This window comes from Chrysemys picta, chromosome 2 (assembly GCF_011386835.1).
Source record: "Chrysemys picta bellii isolate R12L10 chromosome 2, ASM1138683v2, whole genome shotgun sequence".
NCBI lineage: Eukaryota > Metazoa > Chordata > Testudines > Emydidae > Chrysemys > Chrysemys picta.
Window position 1 is genome coordinate 69,996,827 of NC_088792.1, and position 22,626 is coordinate 70,019,452.

The following is a 22,626-nucleotide window of genomic DNA, read 5'->3' on the forward strand; positions in this document are numbered from 1 at the left end:
CCTTGGGAACAACCTAAACTTTAAACATGTTTGCCAGGCAATATTACACTGAATATAAAGAAGGTATAAGACAAAATATAAACATTTAGCCACATGTAAATACATTTGTAGAACTTTCAGGATGTTACTACTTTTCAAACTGATAAAGTTTAATGTGACACCTTCTGTTCCAAAACCTTTGTTTCTATTCAAAATCACGCCTTTAGCTGCTATCAATCACTATGCTCTCCCTATTACTTAAAATACTAGCATGGGCCCTGGATAAGCTGAAAATGCCATGCAGATGAATTCTGAGATAATATGTTCAAACCTGTTATATACAACACAAATCCTGTAAAGTTATGTATTGTAAACCTACATTTATTGAGAACTAAAAGTCTTAAATCCATCTGCCACAAAGGAAATACTGTTATGCACTTTAGAGTAACCAAGAACCATCTGCAAAGGTCTTGCTACAGTAAGCAAAAAAATTGTTAAAAAAAAAAAAAAAAAGAAAAGAAAAAAAAAGATGCTAAACCTAAATATTATTTAAAAAATAAGTCTTCTGTCTGGCTTGCTGTTAGGATTTTATTAAAGAAACACAAGACATTAGAAAGCAGAGAAACTGCCAAACTACTGCAGGAAAAAAGGAAAACAAATGCAAAGATAACAATGACAAATGTTATAGTCCACAACACACACCACTGTATGCTTATTTTAAGGAAAAATTCAGCAGTTCTAATCTCAATAGCCCAGTGATTTATTTTTCTGAAAATTTTAATTGTACCAAATTTAAATACAAATCCTGACCCTTACCCTTACTCTCATCTCCTACTTTCTAGCAAGACAATTTCTGGTTTCCATAGCACTTTCTTTTTTGAAGAAGCTGATACAAGTCAATTCAACATGGAATAGGTAAGCACCAATTCTTATTAAAATCAAGAAGGATTGCCTTTCTGCAACCAATCAACATTTGCTTTGCAAATCCCTCCAGATCTATGGCAGTGCTAGGAGGCTCACCTTATATTTGACTGTGCCAAACATAACCAGTCTAGAAAGAAAGGAATTCAGTAAAGAGCAACTAAACTTCTTTGTTTGGTAAATCTGTTAATGGTAAAAGGAATAAAATGACAAATACTTCTTACTGTATTAACTAGCAAGGAATCAAATATGTATTAAAAATATTAGCTCTAATTTGAATTCTAAATGGCAAAACATTTTATATCATGTATGCTAAGATATGAAGAAGGTTCTTTCATATATTACACGCAGGAGTATTTTGTTGCAATCTCCGGGGTATATAGTATAAAATATATGGTATTAGAAGAAATCAGCCTAAATAGGGAGGTATTTGATACAAAACATTTTAGTGGAAAGCATGAATTACATTTCTGCATCCAGTATGAACAAGGATTAAGTACATAATCCATTAAACAGTACTTCTAAACTCAAAAAATTCAGTATTGTAGAATAAACTACAGTAGGCATTTTGAATGAGCACATTTTCAGCAATAACTATAAAGCTAGCAATTTATCATTCAGCAAATAATTTTCTACTTTTAAAAGAATCTGTAAGTGTTACTTATGCTAATGAAGACCGTTTTTAATCTGCCCACAAACATGCTAATAGAGGGCAATTTTTTTTATTTACAAAGCTGAAGGCACTCAAGTGTAATTTCATATCAATGTTCTATAAACTGGGTAAAATGGGCTCTTAATCGTCTGAGCCACCAAAATCCTTCACCTTTAACACAAAGGCTTAAAGACAGAACAATAGATGCAAACTGATGAACTAAACTTCTAAGACTGACTTTCTCCCTTCAAAATCATTCAACTTGCTGTACAAATCTCATCTTTGCTAAAATGACTTTGTTCATTGCCACTGATACTTCCATTACTTTGGGAGCTATGAAGGCAGAACCCATGTATAGGAAGGAAGGAATACAGGGTGAAAAGCACTATTACAGTGAATGTATGTTTTCCTCAGGCTTTAACTTGTGAGCTCTTCATTGTGCAAGAAGGTTGCTTTTGGAAAAAGAAGTCATAATACTTTGAACAACGAGATACATAATGGTGGCAAAGGAGTACTGAAAGCATTTTAAATTATTTACTAGGTTAAAAGGGTGAAATGGTACTTTAAATACATCAAATTTCATCATCTGGGCCATTTTTTGGTGGCAAAGTGGTATTGATCTTTCCAAATGCTTAAAATTAACTATTTCCAGAAGGTCATTATTTGATTAAAGACATTAAAGTTGAGGGCAAGAAATGATGCACTTTGTCTTCTTTCCCATTCAAATAATCATGTAATTTAATCAGAACTATCCCTTCATGTCCTGTAATAAAAATGTTTGTCTTAAGATATTGTTCTTTACCTAACATATTAACCTTTAAATGTTATGAAGTTCTTAAGAATAATCTTTGCTAGAGAAGATTCTTCCATAATGTAATGAGAGAATCCCCAACATTTAAATTGATAAGGATAAATTTCCTCTGTACATTGATTAGAAAATGCATTAAACCCTTCAACTGTGATTTCTCCGTGTTCAACAGAACCTAGAAATTCAGAGTTCTGAATAGCCAAATTTGTACATACAGTATTTTGAAGCAAAAATATGCCAACTATTAAATATATTGCTCCAATGTTAATACACATAGTAAAATGGAATTATAAACTGTAGGTAAAGTTATCTAAAAACATTTCAGTTTGCATTAATTTTGTATTTGAGAAATATTATATTCTATTTTACTAAAGAACAAGTAGTAGTCAAAATGTAAGGTTCATCACAAATTCATTTTTGGGCTGAGACCACTTAAATTTTACTTGTTACTGGGTGAAATCCTATGGGTTTATGCAGGAGGTCACATTAGATGATCACACATGTTCCCTTATGGCCTTAAAATGTATGAATCTACTTTTGGAATTTCCTGACATCTGAAAGCCTATTTCCAGATAGAAGCAGGCCTGGCTGTAGTCCTATTGATGGTTTGATTGGAAGGAGCAGTCAGACCCAGTCGTCCCATACCTAGGCTTTTCTCTGGTGTTCAGTATCTAGTTTTACTCCTCGAATAAGAGTTACCTTTCTCTGGCAACTTTGTAGTGAGCATGAATGGGAAAAAAGCTCCTTCCCCTGAGATGGCTAGTTGGCTATGCTGGAGTAAGGAACACATGCTTGTCTTGTCTGTGCTGTCAGATATCACTTTATCGAGCTTCCTCCCACACAAGATTCCATCTAAGAATTTAAGGCTCAGAGGATTTCATTTGAATAATTATCTGCTGACCAAGGTTTAAAGCCTGACCATTGAGTTAGCTGCCCTAGCTTTAAATTAAATTAATGGAGATATCCCATCTCCTAGAACTGGAAGGGACCTTGAAGGGTCATCGAGTCCAGCCCCCTGCCTTCACTAGCAGGTACTGATTTTGCCCCAGATCCCCAAGTAAGTGGCTCCCTCAAGGATTGAACTCACAACCCTGGGTTTAGCAGGCCAATGCTCAAACCACTGAGCTATCCCTCCCCCCCATTGCCAGTCTCTTGGAATACATGGATCTACCCACCACTAACACAGTAAGGATGTTTTCTTTACTACTGATTTGAATTCACCCTGTTTTCCACTCCTCCCTATTGTTTCTTTGACAGAGGATTGGGAAATAGTTTTAGTTCTGGATGGGAGATATTTTGTATTTATCCTGCTCATCCTCTCTTTATGGGTGCATCATGTTTCTGGCCATCACCTTCTCTCTAGTTTCAGACATGTTTTTGAGGGGGTCTCAGAAAGGGTTATCATTATCCAAAGCTTATAGTTTCTCTTCTTTGAAGGATTGAGCTAGAGCTCATGGAAGGAGAATTTGGAGGGATTTTTACTTTTGTCCTTTGGGGGACGGTAGGTGTCCCCATCAGAGGACAGGTCACTTTTCTTGCATTTTGGGGGGATTAGACCAGGAGCTGGGGGCAGACGGAGGTGCATCTGTCTACTTTTTATTCTCCAAACTAAACTGAGAGAAAGTGCAGATTAAATTCAAGAAACTGGGATGGCACACTGGAATTTCTATCTTTAGAGATGATTTGTACTAAAGGAAAGGGGGACTTTTGGACCTAGCCTTGGAGACTCCTACTTGGTGAAGATGTTAATGTTTGCAGTCTTGAGAGCAGAAGAAAACAGACCTTCCCTTGTGGAGGTATCTCTGGAGCAGTCCTAGCTAGGGTAGAGGGATAGAGAACCCACAATAAACTGTAAGCACTGCAAACCTCTTCCCTTGGCAAATGGAAGTCCATGAGCTGCAAGCCATCATTACAGAGCTCCCCTCCTGTGTCTCCTTAGAAGGTCTCCTCATAGACACTGCACATCTTGACTTCGGTTTGCTCCATTTGGCCTGCTCTGATAATTGGGGACCTAGAAGAGGAGCCTGGCCAGTAGTCCTTGTTTGAAAAATAAAGCCCCTGAAACTTTGGCTCCTAGGAAAAAAGCATAGCAAAGATGATTTTGCTTGCTGTTACCCCCATTCAGCTTTAGAAGATAGACAAGGTGCAAGAGGCAGAAAAATCTGCAGTGAGGGCAAAAGGGACGGGACCAAGTCCTGGAAACTCATGGACAAGCTTAAACTAGTATAGCACTTAAGGAAGTTTAATGTAACCAAAGTACCTCAGTTGGGAAGTGTGGTCAGTATCCAGAAATCCTCTATATGAAAATAGGAAAATGTGGCTGCACAAGTACAGAACTAGTAACACAAAGGGCTCATAGTTTTAAAAAACGGATTAAAACCAGTTTTCTTCCAACTTGGCTTTTTGTTTAAATGTCTCAATGAGATATAAAAAACAAACCAAGTTTGATGTTTCTAGGATCTTCAGTATATGAGTTATCCAAGTTTGAACTACACCTCTACCCCAATATAACACGACCCGATATAATATGAATTTGGATATAACGAGGTAAAGCAGCGCTCAGGTGGGGCGGGGGGCTGCGTGCTCCGGCGGATCAAAGCAAGTTCAATATAACATGGTTTCACCTATAATGCAGTGAGATTTTTTGGCTCCCAAGGACAGCGTTATATCGGGGTAGAGGTGTACTATATTTTAGTTATCTATTCGCTCATACTATATATTACTCTGTCTGTACAGTCTCTCCCTTCTTCATACATTTGCAGCACTTGTTCCAGCACTGAATTTTCCAATTAGAACTGTACCCCCATTTTTTTTTTTGTTGCAATGCAAGCCTGTTGGAAAATGATAGGTTATACCTCATGTTTTAGGCCTTTGTGGAAACAAATACATTTCACATGTTGTTCAGCATGGTTTACAAAGTTTGTTTAATGTAAAAAAGCATATATATGATCTTGCTGACCGTCTGTTTATTTGCATTATGAACCCACTACAGCCACATCCTCCCTACACTGTACTACACTTCTGGGCCAGTTTTAATAGTACATGTGGATAGGAGATGAGAATCCTCTTAGGGAGCATATCATATTGTCCTGGTTCCTTTTACAGGGGGATGCATTGTAAAGGCTGTCAAAGTTCTGTGTGAATTTGAATTGGATTTTTTTTTAGCTCTTATAAGAATAGATGAATAGGCATAAAATGCTTTCCAGAGAAACTAAGGTCTATTACATGAAGGGCAATGGGCTACTTGATTTTTGGAAAAGGGAAATAGGCAAAAAGCTTTCATGACCAAAGTTTCCTAATACTGCACTAGCATGGTTTTACCAGTTAGAGCCTTTTTAATGAGTTTATCATTGTCTTTTCAAAGAGTTTATTAAATAGGTTTTTGTGTCGGCAAAATTCACCATTTATTCATTTCTGACCCAACAGCACTACTGTTCTGTCATTCAGTAAATAGAGATTGCTCTTCAGTATATTATATGACCTCGATTGATCTAGCTGAACAAGAACTTCATGCTTCCTCTTGAGGGTAGGCCTTCAATATAGCAGGGATGAGAGGTGTCACAACAAAGACCAACTTACAAATACAATTTTAATAGAGATAACCTGAGGGTTTCTTCTCTGCTCTTTAGACTTTCTTCAGTCCAAAAGAGGACTAAAGCTGTTTCTTTATTGCATAAGCTGACTGATTCCTTTGCATCAGCTATTGGGATTTCCCCAACCCTAAATCAGGAAATTTGAAATTGCTCGTATGAAAGTGTTAATGGTAGCTATGCACATATTTTACAGTTTAACTGAATCGCTAGAACACTGATTGGTTACTTATTCATTATTAACTCCTCAGTTGCACCAATCCACAGTTTTCATGTTTTAGGATTTTTTTTTAAATGATTACGCTGGATAGTTCTGTCAAAAAGGCTGGTTTCTTTATTTACTATATTGGCTTTTGTTGCCAGAGGATCAGCAAAAAGGGTGAGCTTGGATGTGATCAGCTGTGATTAAATAAATAAATAAATAAATCTGTAGCTGTCAGTACAACAGATGGGAATTAGTATAAAAGAACTTATAGGGCTTGTCGAAAGAGAGGTAAACTTCAAAGATAAGGGATTCATTTTTTTCAGATAGGGAAGGATGAAGAAATTGATGTTCCTGTTTCCTGAGGTATCATATTTAATCCATTAACCAGTCACATCATCTTGCAGTTCTAATCTGTTACTGCACCCTCCCTTTGATGTGAAAAAAAAACCCAACAGCTAATCGTGGTACATAATGGTATTCTGTGTACACTTTTTCCTGGTATACTTCAAAACAAAAATTTCCTCTCCAATCCCACGTGTGTATATTTAACACTGGTCCATCAGAAACTTACAAAAATGCCACCAACTTCAATTCATATTTGTATGTTTTTTAAATAAAAAAATATATATATTTTAACAAAATAAGGATATGGAATATTTAAAAAAGTAGAAAATTCATTTACAGCCAGCAGGTGAGGAAGAAACGAAACAAACTGCATATAATTAGCTAGCTGGCTATTGTCCTGATCCTGCAAGCTGCTTTGTGCTGGCAGACCCCTGTACTTACTTGGATCCATGATGAAATTGGGGGGGGCTCCACCAGGGGCAAGGATCCAGCCTCCTGGAGCAGGATCAAGGCCTAAAACTGTACCAGATATGTACACTCCATGTACACATGGACTTATGGGAGAAAAAATTCTGTGCCTAACTAAAAATGTAATTATTCAACTCGTTTTGTACTCAGCTAAAAAAAGTAATCTAAATTAAGAGCTGCCCCCAAACTTAGTTCCCTATCTCTCAGCCTCCTCCACTTTTCTTTTCCATCTTCCAACTATATTTTTCTTCCCTTCAATACAAATAGCAATGATAGGCACAAGCCCTAATCAAAAATATAATAAGCATTCTTTTGCAAATCTTATATAAAATGCAACTATATTCATATGTAAAAAGACAAAGAAAAAAAGAAAAAATAATAATGGATTGGAAAAAAAAATAGGTGATGCTTTATTCTCCTTTCTTTTCCATCATTCTTTCTTGCACACATACAATAAAAATGGCACTAGACAAAAATGTGCTTAAAAATCAAAACAAGAAAAAACAACTGCCAATTAGTTAATAAAGTCAGTTTTAATCTGGTACATTACCCTTTACAGTGTAGGGCTATAAAATGGGTCACTGGGTTTCACAGAGGGTGACTGGAAAATACAACCCCCCATCCCTTACACATACTGAAGGGACGTTACATGTAAATAGGCCTGATTTCACTGCAATAGCATGGCTTCCCTCCATACAACTGAAAAAACTACCAATATGCTTAGTAGCCCCTATATTTATTTTTTAAATGTGCAATGAATTTTTTCTTTGGCTGCTATACGTACGGTTGAGTTAAGCAGGAGTCTTTAACAGAAGGGGTCTGGCAATTTTTTCAAACCTTTTTACCACTAACAACTTACAAGCTAACAGCAAATGTTTATTATTAAGTTACTTATAGAGGTTGAACATTTGCTTCTTTGGAAAGGCCTTTGGTAAACAGACCTTGGGGACAGAAAAGCCACTTTCAAAATAACTCACATGTTCTTAAAAAAAAAAAAAGCCCTAAAACAAAAAATGGTTCACAATCCTTCTTTTTAGAAATTCATTCTTTTCTCATAGAAAAATGAACTACAAAATTAAAAAATGAGTCTAGCTCCCTACAATTTTCAAAAACATTTTTAACCACAACATTCAGTTTGACTGGAATCAGTAAGTTACATCACCCACAAAAAGTGCATATCCCAAAACGTATTTCCATTCCTCACTTGCCATATTTTTGACTCAAGTCTCAATTTTTTAAAAGCTCCATATATGCATACTTAAATTAAGACATTTAAATATTCCTGAACAAATTCCTTCCATAGTCTCCTTTGGAACAAGGTATATTCAGTGGTTTTCAGTTTCTGAATAAATGGCACGTAATGCGATTAAAATATGACAACACCACAGTTAAGATGATGAGGGTAAAAGTTGGAAGAAAGAAAACGTTTCTCCAACTTCTCCTCCAGGTTCTGCTGATACAGAAATTTTACTACAGCCAAGGTCAGATAACTTAGCAATGCCAATTGTCTCAAGTCCCCTTAAAACCTCTTTAAAATGCACATCTTATGGGGATAGTGAAGCTCCAAACAGATGAGAAGGCGACAGTGATGAGAACATATCCCACATACGATAAGGAAAAGGCCCCTGCTTATCACATGATGCTTGGGAGAGTGGTAAGTTGGGTCAAAAGTGAAATAAGGGGAACAGTCTGTTCTCCTTCCTCCTGACTGGCCAATGCAGGGAAAGCCTATGGGAACTGTCCCCAAATGTTTTCAAGAACTTTGCTTCTGTTTTGTGAACTCTAATACAAGCCTGGAGGAAAGGCCCTTAAAAAGACTAATGCTTGGATCTTTATTTCCCTTCCCTAGCTAATGAAACTGCCTACCAGCTCACACCATCACTTCTGGACGTCTTCACAAATGCATTTTCTCTAAGATTTCCTGCACTGAGTCACTCATCTGGTGGTAATAAACCAGGTAAGTTTTGTTCCTTATATTTATTTCCACCCAATGGCATTTATTTGGAGTTTCATGCAAAAGTGAATAACTCCAGTGATGTCTGGTAATAAATCTTAAAATCATGAGCAGCTAGGTGCCACTTGAAGCCTAACAAGGTGAATCTTTTTTCTTAGGTTAATTCCCCTCTCATATTTAAGCAGGGTAGCAAATCATTAATTAAAGGTGAACCAAAAATTAAGTTACATTTGAGCCTTTCACAGCCTGCTTGTTTTTGTATAGTTGGAGAAAGTTCCTGTATCTACAAAACTCCCCATTACACACCAGAGACATTAATATCCTGATTCAATAAGATACTCAAGCATGTGCCTAACTCTAAGCATGTGAATAATGACACTGAAGTTACTGATGTTTAGATACCTTGCTGAATTGGAGCCTAAAGCTTTAGAGAATTCTACTGAGGATCATTTAAGGTCCCATCGATTTTTATTTGCCTCTCAAATACCACCCTGATGTAATTGAGAAGTGAGAGAACATTATACTATATAGAATAAAGATGAGTTGATCACTGAATATCAATTTGGATAAATATTTGTGAACTGGGATTCCCCCCACACCTGCTGTGTCACTCATATTAGTCTATCCATTGGAACAGTTTGGATATGCTATATCCAAATTCTGAAATATGGGCAAGTTAAATTTGGATGATAGCAAATATGCAATATGAAAATCTATTTAATTTAATTCAATTGAATTCAGAAAAACAAAATTTTGTCTCCTTTCTCATTATGACTAAGAATCCTACAATATTCTTTTCAGTGCTAACAGTTTTTAGCTATACAGCTTATAAAAGACAGGTAATACAGATCTATACTCTCCAACCTCTGTTCACTTTAATTTGGATCTGTCAATCCTCTATTAAATTGCTACTCAAACTGCCATAAAAAAGGCCCAGCAAACATATGATCATTTTCACAGAAATTCCTTCTTTGTATTAATATACTTGTACAATCAAATTTCTCAGTCTCAGAAATAAATTTCTCCCTGATCACTATTTTCCCCTCAAACGGTATAGAAAACAACAAGAGTTGGACAAATGCTCAGTTAATCTAGTACTTAGTCTAGCCCATTTCCAGGCATGATTGATTAGGATCACTAACTCCTTAACTTCTTTGCAGAATCTTTAACTGTATCTGCATCTGACCTCAGTGTACGATTAATACTAGCTCACTAAGGCTTTTTCTGTTTTTTACCTCTTCCTGTTACAATAATATACTCTCCACTTATTAACCTCTTTTTTTTCCACGTCTACTACATGAAGGCCAAAAATCATCAATGCATGGTCAAAAAGGAGGTAATGAAACGGAGTGATCCAGAACACAGATCCTCTTTCTGACGTGAAGTGGCAGATTGCTCTGCTCTGTCTTCCTTCTCACCTCTGTTATGGATGCAGCACCATTATAAAAATCGACAGTGCCTCTGACTAGGGCTGTTCTCTCTCTACTGCCCTATGCATGTGTATCTAGCAGAATAGTAAGCAGAATGCCAATCGGAGGCATTTTAGGAGGAGAGCTTCTACCCTGCTGAAATGGGGGAAGATTGTGTGAGTGCCTGCTAGAGTAGACGATGCTTGTACAAAAGGAGTGTGTGTATGCACCTCGGGTGGGGTGACTATTTTACAGGCAGGTTTGTGCATAGACGTGGCAACAGGGGATCAGAGAGAGAGAGAGATGGAAAGAGAGTTGGTGGTAAGGGTGTGTGTGGAAGAGAAACAGGGGAACATAGTAATGTGAAGAGGCAAGGGAGGGATAAAAGGACAGACATAACCAGGGGAATTAGTCAAGGATGACAACAGGGAAACAAAACAGAAGGTGAGGATGCAGAAAACAGGAAGAGATTAAGAAAATCCATCCTAGCAGAAACAGCACCTCTTGTCAGACAGCAGGTGCTGCCTCGGGAAGAGCTGATTTACGCATCTGGAAGTGTAGGAGCCAAAACACTTTCCCCAAATAAGAAAAACTTAAAAATAAAGCAACTGAAAAAAAGAGGGGGAAAGGGTGTCACCCTCATTTTTTGGCATTAAGAGACTTCCAGATAGCATTATATTTTTCATATATTTTCTGAGAATGAGAGGAGGATCTCTGGACCTTTTGTAGAAACCTTAAACAATTCCATTTCTTTCCTGGTTATCTCTTCTCAGCTGAATCCTTCCTTACCCTTCCCTTTGCCCCACCACCAACTGAATTCTGAATTAGCTATATGGCCAGAACCTCCAATAGTTCTTCGCCGGGGCTCTTCTTATGGATCCACTGGGCCAGATTCTTCATTGGTACAGCCATTCTACACCACCTTCCTTGGGGGATTCTAGTGAGAGAGCTGGCAGATCCAGCCCTATGAGGATCATCCCAAAGCTAAGGGATCCTCCAGTGACATACAGCCAGCATACAAGCTCCTTTGTCACTGCCCTTTCTTGCTATCAAGATGGGGAGCATGGCTGAAGAAAGAGGACATCGCTGAGACACCCACTGATTCCTAGCTGTAGTTTCAGCCCTCCTGCTGCCATGAACAGCCTATATAAATTAGAGCAGCCCTCCAGTTGTTCTATCTCAGCACAGAAGGACTTGCCATGCATACAGTGCCCAGTGTTATGTGCAGCTTGGCTGGCCCTAAGATTCTGGCTCATTGTGCCTCCAAGAAGTTCTCCTCCTACACCCACTTATTCGGCTCATTTTGAATATTTTACTATTCGTACACAGCTCCCACACTACCAAAATAACCACTCTACCACTAAATGACCGACAACTACCCAACGAGCCTACTCAATTCCACTCCTGTCCATTACATATTTTTCTTGTTATAAGAATTGTTTCAACCCTTATAAATAAAATCTTCTCAAAATTACTTAACAGGGCCCCTGATTGGAAAAAAATAGCCAACAAAGTGATCTAGTTGTAAGTAGACAGTTTAAAACTAATCTAACAATGAGGAAAACTTTATGTCAGGTTGAAAACATTGACTGGAAAATTTGTTTGACCCCCCCCCCCCCCCCAAAATAAATAAATCTGCACAGTCTTTGATTTCCTTGACAATATTTGAGTTTTTTCCATCTGATACTTGATTTTTTTTTCCTTTTGGCAGTTTTTGGCAAAAAAAATATTACGTTCCCAGTTGCCAATGAACAACATTTTTTTTTTTTGCATTTTTGGATAAAAATTAGAATTTTATTTTTATCAAAATTGTGTTGGTGGGAATTGCTTTCTGACCAGCTCTATTTTTAACCCACCTCAAAATCAAAACTCCAAATTTCCTAGCACACCATTTGAAAAACAGCACGTTAGTATGACTTTTTTTTTTTTTTTAAAGTGAGCAGAGATAAAGAGTAAGAAAAAGAACGAGAGATGAAAAGCAGTGCAAGCATATTCTTGTTTCATTTTGTGTGTAAGCAAGGAGGATTTCCAATAAAAGTCCTGAGCAAATGACCTTCAGTAAAACAATCTTGAAAAATTAGACAATGTCTCTGTTTTCCTATACAGACTTTGATTTCATCTTCTTTACAGTGAAAACCACACCTTAAAAGAAAAGGGGGAGGGAAGGAAACAACAACAAAAAAAAGGCCTGAAATTTTAGTTACACCACATGTGGTTTTCATTTGTGAAAAATGAACAAGCTGTTTGTGGTTAAACTGTCTAATCTGCTGTTATCAATCTAGCGCTGCATTCAAGATTTACAGGATACATCAGCTTCTGTGCCACATTAGCTGTAAAAGGGAGAGGGGTGGGAGGAAAAAGGAGGAGGAGAGAGTTTATCCTGAGGAATAATATTTCCAATGCAGCCACACTCACACTACATCTGGTTGTGCTGGTAGCGGCAGTTAAATTGAAATATTTCACAGCGTGTGTCAGAAACATGCAGAATGGTAATTATGACAGATCTGATTAAGCCTGAGTGCCACTAGCTCCCTGGCCAGCTCCGGTTGTGCAGGTGTGACCTTGTGCGTGCCTGCGTGTGTAAATAAAATTAATTACAAGCGAGAGGGCGAAGGCTTCAGTGACATCACAAAGCGGAGAAACTCCCAAGGGGGAGACCTAATGGAATATTTTCCCTCAGTCTAATAATACAGTTCATATTGACTTGAGGTAATTAGTGGGATCATTAAAGCAGTTTTCCCGGCGTATTTGGCTGCCTGATCAGATTAGTGAAAATGTTCTTCAGAACAAGCCCTGTGTGGTCTGCCAAAGGAGGAGGAAATAAAAAGCAACAAAGCATATTTTAGAATGATAAGCAGTGCTGGACTTTCAGTCCTGCAAAATGCTATACTGATCTCTGGAGTCTAGAAATCCTACTGTCTTGACCATTTCAATTCTTCCATACAACTTGCACATGCTCCTGCTTCATATGGGCTAATTTCCACAAACATCTTCACTGTTGAAAACTGGATAAAGGGCATCTTCACTGACAGTTTTAAAATGACTAGATTCAATAATTGGGAGTGGAGGGGGACCACGATAAACAACAAACAAAAACAAAGCTTGATAAAAAATAAATTACATTGGTTTCAAAATTTGTAACATTTTCATGTCATAATAGGCTTAGCATAGCAAAAAAAGTTTAAAATGGAAGACCTATTTTTTTAACAGAACATAGAGCCCTGATCAAGAAATGGACCATTTGTTTAAAAACACTCTATTGAGCATGCTCTATCTTGCAAATGGAATATGCCAAGCTCTGTCACAGATGGCAGGCTTTGACAGTTCCCATCCGTAGCGTCGATACTCGACAGTTCAGCACAAGATCAGTGACATTCTGTCTCATTAGAGCCACGCTAATTATCACAGCTAGTTTCAGGGGAAACCATGTGTTGCAATGGTCAATTTGAAGGAGTCTGTGCATCAACAAACTGGTAATAAGGATCAGACACCTTATTATATGACAGCATGCTGCCTATGATCTGATTTACTGAATCAGAGGTACTGAGGCAACAGTGAAGCCTGATGGGTTGTGAAACAGCGTGTACACAATGCATGTCTAAAACATGCTTATAAAAAAGGAATTACACAGAATTATTATACATAAAGATTCCAAAATTATGAAGTCATAATAATTAAGACTTTTTTCCTTTATCATGGAACCCTACTGAGATAGTTAAAATACTGTCAATTGACCTGATTATCTGTAGTCAAATAAAATCAATTACTAAAAATGAGAACTGTAAAATTATGGACTATGCTAAGCTATATTTCATCTGATACTTTGGTTTCTTCAATTGCAATAAATATGATGAACATTTCAGTGTCAGCAACACTGCTCAATTTTTGGATATGACTTTAGATTTTGCAAAATGTTGTTCACACATGACAATTTCTCTGTATATATTCACTAAATTCTAATTTTCAGACAAGGATTTCCCCCGCCCAGGACAGAGTCATTCAATTAGCCATTGTGCTTTGCTTTTGTTATTTTCATGCCAGTCTGCAAAAGGCTAATGGAGAGCTTTATCCTGCTGGGTGCACCGCCACTGGAGAGCACCTCCAGTCAGCTACTGAGTGCCCTCAACTCCCACGGATCTCTATGGATCTCTTGCATGACCTGGCTATGAAGGAGTTAAAGATTAATTTAGGAATAATGTATAACAGGTGTGCAACCCATTCCCCTAGAGAAGCTCTCCTTAGATCTTGTACACAATTTTTTTTTGAAACTGGTGCAGATACTTAAAATTGGTTCAGGCTAATGTATTCGGATATACAGTGGGATAGCTATTTTATAACACTATTTAAAATGCTTATTGCCTCATCCACACTGGACAGGTTTGTGTCGTTAACCTGAATCAGCTGTAAGCCACATGTACAAGTTCAGAAAACAGTTTTAGCCTGTGCATAGATAAGGGCAGAGTCTTTTCATCTTCTTTATTTGTTGGAGGTATTGAGTGATCCATAAAGATCTGTGGAGTGGTTAATCTAGTCCTTGTATATCATACTGAAATGCTTTCCATTCTCACTTTATACATTTTCTTTTACATAAAAAATGTCCAGTGTTGTTTGGTTCATTTTATTTATAAAGCTTTTCTAGGGCAATCAGCACCACAGTATCAGAGCACCTCAAACATTAAGGAGTTTATCCTCACAATATCTCTGTGATGTGAGGAATATTATTATCCCCATTTTACAGATGGGAATTGAAGCACTGTTACATCAAATGACTTGCCCAAGATCACAGAAACACCCTGTGCTACAGCCAGGAACAGAACCAAAAACCCAGTTTAAAAGACAGTCAAGTTACTGCCCCATTTTGCTACTGCCTGCAGTCTCTCCAGAAATGCTTTTTTAAAAGACCAGTCATTTCATGAAGTGCTTTACTCTTACTTCCGAGAGAAAAGATAGTGAAAGTTAGAGAATATGGGCAGAGGAAAAGTCTTGAGGACTTTTAGTACTATCTTTTGCTTCTGCTGTCAAACATGGAAATTTCACTCTCCATGACCTCTTTTAGAAAGAACCCTATGACTTGCAATGTGATATTTTGTGAAAAACAAATTGGCATTATCTGCCAAGTTTCACAGTTTCACTGAACGACACACGGTTTTTTAGAGCAATTCTTGATCCCAGACAGAAGCCAATCACTTTCCCCCCCCTCCATTCCTGTTGACACCTGATCCTGTCCTGACTCCTGCTGCTCATGGCATGACTACAACTGTCAGAGAAACCACAGTAGGGCAGTCCAAAAAAAGGAGACACATTATATGAGGTGTTTATACCGCTAACATTTTCTACCTATAGGAGCAAAGATTTGAATGGAATCTCAAAATGAAGAAAGATGTAACAGTACATTTTATTTTTATCTAGTGTCTTTTATATGCAGTATCCCTACATACATCACAGAAAATCCACAGTAAGCTTAAGAAGAAAAAAAGTTCTTAAGACAAGGTTTAAAAACAGGAAATGACAGTCACTCTAAAGGAGACAAAGAAGAGAATAAATTCCAGATAGATGGGATATGATAATTAAAAGATCAAATCCCACTCTGGAGACTCATTGTCTGCCCAAATCAGAGACCAAGGTTTAGCTAGGCAGAATGTGAATGGTGAAGGGGTGGTGTCTCTTAATATATGCTCAGAGCCCCTTCCTCCCCTTACTCCCATATCGTAACAGGGATGTCTCCTGATGATAAAAGGTTATCTTCCTATTAGAAAGTATTCAAATAGATCATTACATATGTGGTAATGGCATTCTCTTGCCAGATCTACAATATATATAATACTTGTTCAGTGAGGGAAACTGTTTAAAAAGGACTTTCTTATTAGAGAATATAGCTTATATTTTGTGGGGGGGAAAAACAGATCAAAGATATAGCATTTATAAAACTGCTGGTTAAAAAGATAAAAGTGAGCTAACAAACATCAATGTTTCACTATAAATCACTAAGTTTACAACAACACTAAAATTTCCAGTAAAAGCAAGGTTTTATATATACCTGAACTCTAATGGCCTATTCAGAAAATATTTATGTCAGGAAAAGCATTGCATTTGCATGCCAAAAGCAATTTTAGTGCCATTGTTTAGCATTCCCTTCCCATGTGTCAAAACCTAAATTTCTATGTCTATTTCTATTTTTACCCTATACCATGTTCTTTGATATGCATAGGTTAAAAAAGGAGGGAGCTCTGAGTTGTCAAAGGGAAGAAGCTGGACACTTCTGATGAAATGCCACAGCACAAAATAATCACGTTAGCAGGCAAGAATAGAATTTATAGTATGTCCTTAACCACAGATTCACCTCAACGCTTATGCATGCAAACCTATCAATTTCAAAGGGGCTAACTGCCTAACCAACTGGAATGACAAACATAGACGGACAGGAAATTAGGCAACATAGTATAACATACTGCAAAAGAAATGGGTCAAAATGATCTCTGACTATATCTGATTTTAGAAGTACACACAGTACTCTTACTTCCATTCCACAATTAAATCACTGAAATCAGTGCTCAACTCCCACCAATTTCAAGAGCAAGGTATTATTATTCAGTGGGAGCTCCTCAAAAGGAATGCCCACAGAACATTATCTCCCCATTTATATTTATTCTTCCAGTAGTAAGGCATCATATTTAGGAAGAACTAGACAGACTAACAGCATTGAATTATGATATATTAGGCATTTACAGTAACTGAAAGCAATACTCAAAATACAGTACTCATGTTACTCAGGTTTTTCATAGTGTGTTTCCTGAATGCGAAAACCCCCCTCTGAACATGAGCTGACTTTCACCAGACTGTTTTCTTCCCCATTTCACTTCAACATGTGCAGGCTACACCTTTTCAGGCAAGCCCATGTAACACCTCAAAATAAAACAAACACCATGGAGGGCTACTAATGTCTCTTTGCTGGACATACACCTTAAGTCTCAGAGCTCTCAAGGGGTTTTATGTGGAATAAAATTAGATTTCAACATCTGCCACCATAAGAAAAGATTTCATCTCTGGCTCCCACATGAAAACATTGTAACCAATGAACAGTTACTGAACCATGTTACCTTAATGATTATTACACAAATCAACATTTTTTTGAAACAATGAAATTGAAAATTGTGCTTTCATAATTATTTGAATCAGATTATCGTATTACAAGTTTAATAAAAATCTCAAGATGATTAAATCGGAAAAGTACTATGTAGAGTGCAAATATATTCAGGGGTTTCTTTTGTGTTTTGTTCTGACCTATTTTGGGGCTGTTTTGTTTAAATTTTAGCAAACAATGTGGGTTAACCTCACAAAAAGAACACAAATAGGCATATATTGTGTGTTCAAAATGTTTCTTATATTTGCATAGTGTTTTCTAAAGCTCTGCTTTTAGATCAGATTTTATTATTGGATAGTCTACTTAAAGTTTATTAGCCAGTCCAAACAATATAAAAAGGTAACAGTTTTTGACTTTGAAATGATATGCTTTTTTCAGTTGGTTACAATTCAAAGAAATACAGGAAAGTTGCTATGACAGAGATCCACAATTCTAAACCATTTAGACCCTCAGTATAAATGCACTGAATATTTAAAAAAAATAATAAGGCACATTCTGAATCTAATATTCACTGTTTAGATAATGCATTGATGGGTGCTAGAAAAAAATCAAAAATAAATAGAAGATATTGAAGTAAAATCTCAAAAACAAGAAAAAAAATACACCCCCTCTACCTCCCTCCCAAATTTCTATGATCATTTAGTCTTATAAGCCAGATAGACCCATTTCTTTCAGGAGGCTTATGGACAGTTAAAAAAAAAAATCATCAACAAAAATCACTGTTAAGAAATGAATATCACTCCTCTAAGCAACAGCAATGATATTACTATTACCACCCTAATCTCTCCCCCGCTTCCTTACTTTCTTGCCTTAGTTTATATTGTAAATTCTGCTGAACTGGGATTCAATCTTCATCTGTTTTGTAAACTGGCAGGCCCATGTATGGTCCTATATTTCCAGAGGCCCTAATACAGTACAATAGATATTTAGTTTTTACTTTAACCCTGCGTAAATATAGACTTCCTTAGTTTCTCCTTTAAGAGGCACTTTGTTCTCAAGTGCTCTATTCAGCAGAAATATATCCGCGGTCTTCTAGGCCATACAAGCCCCACAGCCTTGTGGATACCTGCTACTCAACAACCTAACCTCATGAGGAGAAAAATTAGCTTGTTGCAAAGGGCCCTCCACTAAAGAATTGTCCTTGCCTTTTTGTGGAACTGCTTGGAGAAGGAGAGGTCATGTAAAGGATATCCTCACCACCTGTACTGAGAGTGCCTATCTCACACAGTGAAGTTACTCCAGCTTATGTACAGCGTCAGGAGGTGAGAACAAGTTCTGACCTTTGGCCATTTAACACCCCCCCCCCCCCACTAAATAAATATGTAACTTGCAAGTAGAATGGGAGAAGGGAAGAGTGTTCCTGCCCAGACCAGTCCACTGGACTTTAAGTGGTATCCTGTCCTAGCTCTAAAGAGAAGAATGGAACCCAATATCCTTGGTGAGACTTGAGCAATGGAGCTCCACACCAACACCACCAATCACTTGTTTAGAGATGAGGGAGGATTTCAGTCTCAATAAATCTTTCTCCTTTGCATAGTGGTCAGGCAAGCTTCAGAATACAGCTATAAGCCTAGAAGCGGTATGGCTTGATAACACATTTTAATGGAGCTATGTGTAACAGGATGACTAACAGTCAACCAACTAGGGAAAACCCACCTTTCAAAGCATGCTCAGTGCATCTCTGGATATTATTGCCATGACCCAGTATTTTGCCATATGTGGCAGTCCAGCTAGATAGAGCCTGCGACTCTGTCACCGGAAGGGAATGGTCTTGAGAGATTGTTTTATATCTAAATTACCCTTCTGCAGTCTGAAACAGGTGGGAAGTAACCCCTGAGAAAAAGATGCAACCTCCACAGTGGGAAGAGGTTCAGGGCTATCATCTCTGGTATATTTTGCACAAATCTCTATTTTACACTAATGCTAATAAAAATAATGCTGACTTTTTTTGTATCTACTGTTATTTCCCCTTGCCATATATGCATTTTTTAAAGCAAACATTGGAAGGGCTATCCTTCCTGAATAGTTTGGAATATATAGATTAAAGCAAAAATACATGTAAATGTGAAAAGGTAACAAATAAATAAATAAATAAAATAAAAAAATCACATGAGCCTGTATACAAGAATTGCACCATAATTCTGCTCATAATGCCAAAGAAGGTAGAGAGGTGAACAAAATGGACATTTCTCTTTACCACAGAGTTTTGACATGTAAATAAAGACATCTGAAGAAGCACAAATGTTTGAAGCTGCTGTAACATTCTATCATAATTAGAAACATTTCAAGAGCCCTGTAATTTCCAATCAAAATTACAGTTATTTCCGATATACCAGCCATGATTCATGACAGAATTTTACATTCCATGGGAGATTATAGTGGCCTGATGTAAGACATACTGAGTACAGTGCTAACATAAACAATTCAATTTAATGTTTAAACAGCACTTGGTGTTTAGAATCCCACAATAAAAGAAACATATTATTGTAGAAATTATCACTTTGACAGTGATTTGAAGGGTAGGCAGGCATGTGGCCTATAAAGCTATTTTTTTTTTATTTACAGTCCACAGCTTGAGTTTAATCATTTTGATATCCTTGAAGTAATTCTTTACAGCATATAACTTAAAAAAGAACATCCATTCTCTACAATGAAATGGAACAAGTCCAAAAGGCAAATATTTCCAAAGTCAAAGTTTAAAAATTCTAAAAGGAAAAAAAAAAACAACAAAAAACGCACACTACAACACTGAAGGTCCACATAAACATTCATAAACCTGATCACATTTTATCACCAGCTTAATGGGCACTGAAAGACGGAAACTTTCTCTCAGAAGCAGTTTTGGGGAGTTAAGAGAATAATTAATAATTTAGCAGACTTAAATAAATTGGTAACCAGCGGTGCCTCTATTTCTTCTGTCAATGTTTTTTCCAGTGTTGGTGTTAATGTGGTCTTCTTCTTTCCCATTTTACATTTGACTGCCCTGCACTCTACTTGAGACTTGGGCACATTCTCACTTTTGAGCACACTGATGAGCTTTCTTAAAACATGTTACTTAGGATCATCATGCAGCACTTGTTTGTGACAATCATACTGACAAGAGTATCTTGTTCGCTGGTCTTCCTTCCCTTGCATAAAATTAACATAGTTCCCTGCACTAAACTTGATGTTTTGTTTAATTTTTAAGAACTTTTTATAAAAACACATAATAGCAGAGGGTTAAAATTGAATACACATCTTTTTTTGTGTAAGTACGGTGTTTCATGAAGGCTAGATATGTTACCCTTATTTCTTTAAAATTCGTAAATAACATTTCATAAAACAATTTGCCTTTTGGTTTGGAATTGTGGACTTCTGAAACTCTAGGGTGGCCATATGTCCCATTTTGGTAGGGACAGTCTTTTTTTGATCAGTTGGCAAGAGCAAATGGGACAAATGCCCACTTTTGTCAAAAAAAGTGGGGTGCGGAAGAACATGTGGGGGGTGAGTGGAGATGCCAATCCCGTGCAGGGGGCGGGCAGGGCTCAGGGGAGCAGCGACGCCAGCCCTGCGTGGGGAAGGGAGGCAATGCTTAGGTCAGTGGTGCGGGTCAGCCCTGCACAGAGACAGGGGCTCAGGCAAGCAGCTAGGGCCAGCCACATTCGGTGCCCCATTTTCTCTTTGGGAAATATGGTCACCTATTGTTTTGCTATTTTTGCTTAACAAACAAAACAAATGTATCTACGCCTATACAGCTCCATTGTGTCCCTATTTCCTCAAAGCTCACTTCTGACACTTCTCTAGCTGATCCAATAGCTGCACTAGCCACACCCACAAAATCAAAACCTTGAACTCTCTAGTTATAACACCTGTTATTGCCAAAACTACAGTCACCTGATCAACACTGCAACAGTATAGAGTATAGAGCATTTACGCATTCACAGCCACTATGAATTTAAGAAGTTGACAGTGTTGGCCCCCCAGGATCTAACCTTTGGGCAGACAACAAACCTATCTTGCTACTGGGGGCAATTGGTAGCTGCTTTCTTCCAATTCTGGCACACAAAAGGTATCTTTTAGTTACCTTAGGACTCAGCAACAAATTTAAGTAGCTGTAATACTACATGTTGCTAACCCAACAAATAATTGAATTCATATAGAAAACCAATCACAAAGACCGCAAAAATCATATATAAAATGTACGTTGTTGATAACTGGTGAGTCCCTACCTGGCTTTTGGTTGCTGCAACCTTTGCAAATAGTGCTTGAGACACTTTAGCTCTCTTCATTTCCTGCTGAATCTCATCGTATATGGAAGCATTAATGTTCATGGTATTATTTTCTGGTTTTCCATTCCTCTCCGTTGCAACAGTAGCTGTTTTTACCTAGAAAATATTTTATGAGATTGTCATTTTTCATTATGAATGAGTGACTTTTTTCCTCAAGTAGAGTTTCTCTCCCTTGGATGCTTTTACTCAGTCCTACTCATATTTCTTTTCATGATTCTCTTTCTTTTCAACCTTTCAGTATTTTAATATTATGCATTATCCACGGTTCAGGAAAATGGGTGTTAAGAAAATCCTGCATACTGTCACAGGTGAATGTACCTGAAATAAAATGGTCTGTCAGCTGACCACTACAAATTACAATGTCATCAAACAAGTTAGTTGGAAACAGCCTCACAGAGATTTTCAAATCCTGAAATGAGTCTCCCCTCCCCCAACAATTAAAGTAAAAATTGTAACTGCAGTGTAAAAGGATCACCAATGAAATCAAACTGCAGACAGATTTATCTTGATTGGTGACCACTACAGTCAGTTGCATCATACAAGTGTAATACAGTTGTCACTTTAGATTTAATCTTATGTTTTTTCTTATCTGTTTATTTTTGTATCTTCTATGAAAAATCAGTTTACAACACTGCACATTGAAATTCTCTACTCATCTATGAAATGGGGATGGGGGGGCCTTCTCCAACTACCATAATGGCTAATTAGTTGTACTTTACTTGTGTATACCTAAGCTGTTTTTCACACCACACCATACCCCATCAAGGCTACGGCACAGTGTGCACCATCCTTCTGCAGAACAGGCGATGGTGGGATGACACTTCTAACCTGCAGATGTTCAGAGAAATGTGGGGGAAATCTGGCCTCGCTACCTCAGGACAGCATA

At 37.4% G+C, this 22,626-nt stretch overlaps 1 protein-coding gene across 36 annotated transcripts in view; it reads right to left on the minus strand.

Moving 5' to 3' along the window:
- Nucleotides 1–22,626, minus strand: part of SATB1 (SATB homeobox 1) — a 104,894-nt gene that overhangs the window by 10,456 nt on the left and 71,812 nt on the right. For 23 of the 36 annotated variants that reach the window (XM_065583434.1, XM_065583458.1, XM_065583457.1 and 20 more), the window contains one exon: nucleotides 21,681–21,836. In XM_065583434.1, the coding sequence (XP_065439506.1) occupies nucleotides 21,681–21,836 (156 nt within the window). Of the gene's footprint in view, nucleotides 1–999; nucleotides 1,084–21,680; nucleotides 21,837–22,626 lie in introns of all 36 variants that reach the window. The other 13 variants (XM_065583445.1, XM_065583431.1, XM_065583438.1 and 10 more) reach the window with 1 other exon arrangement.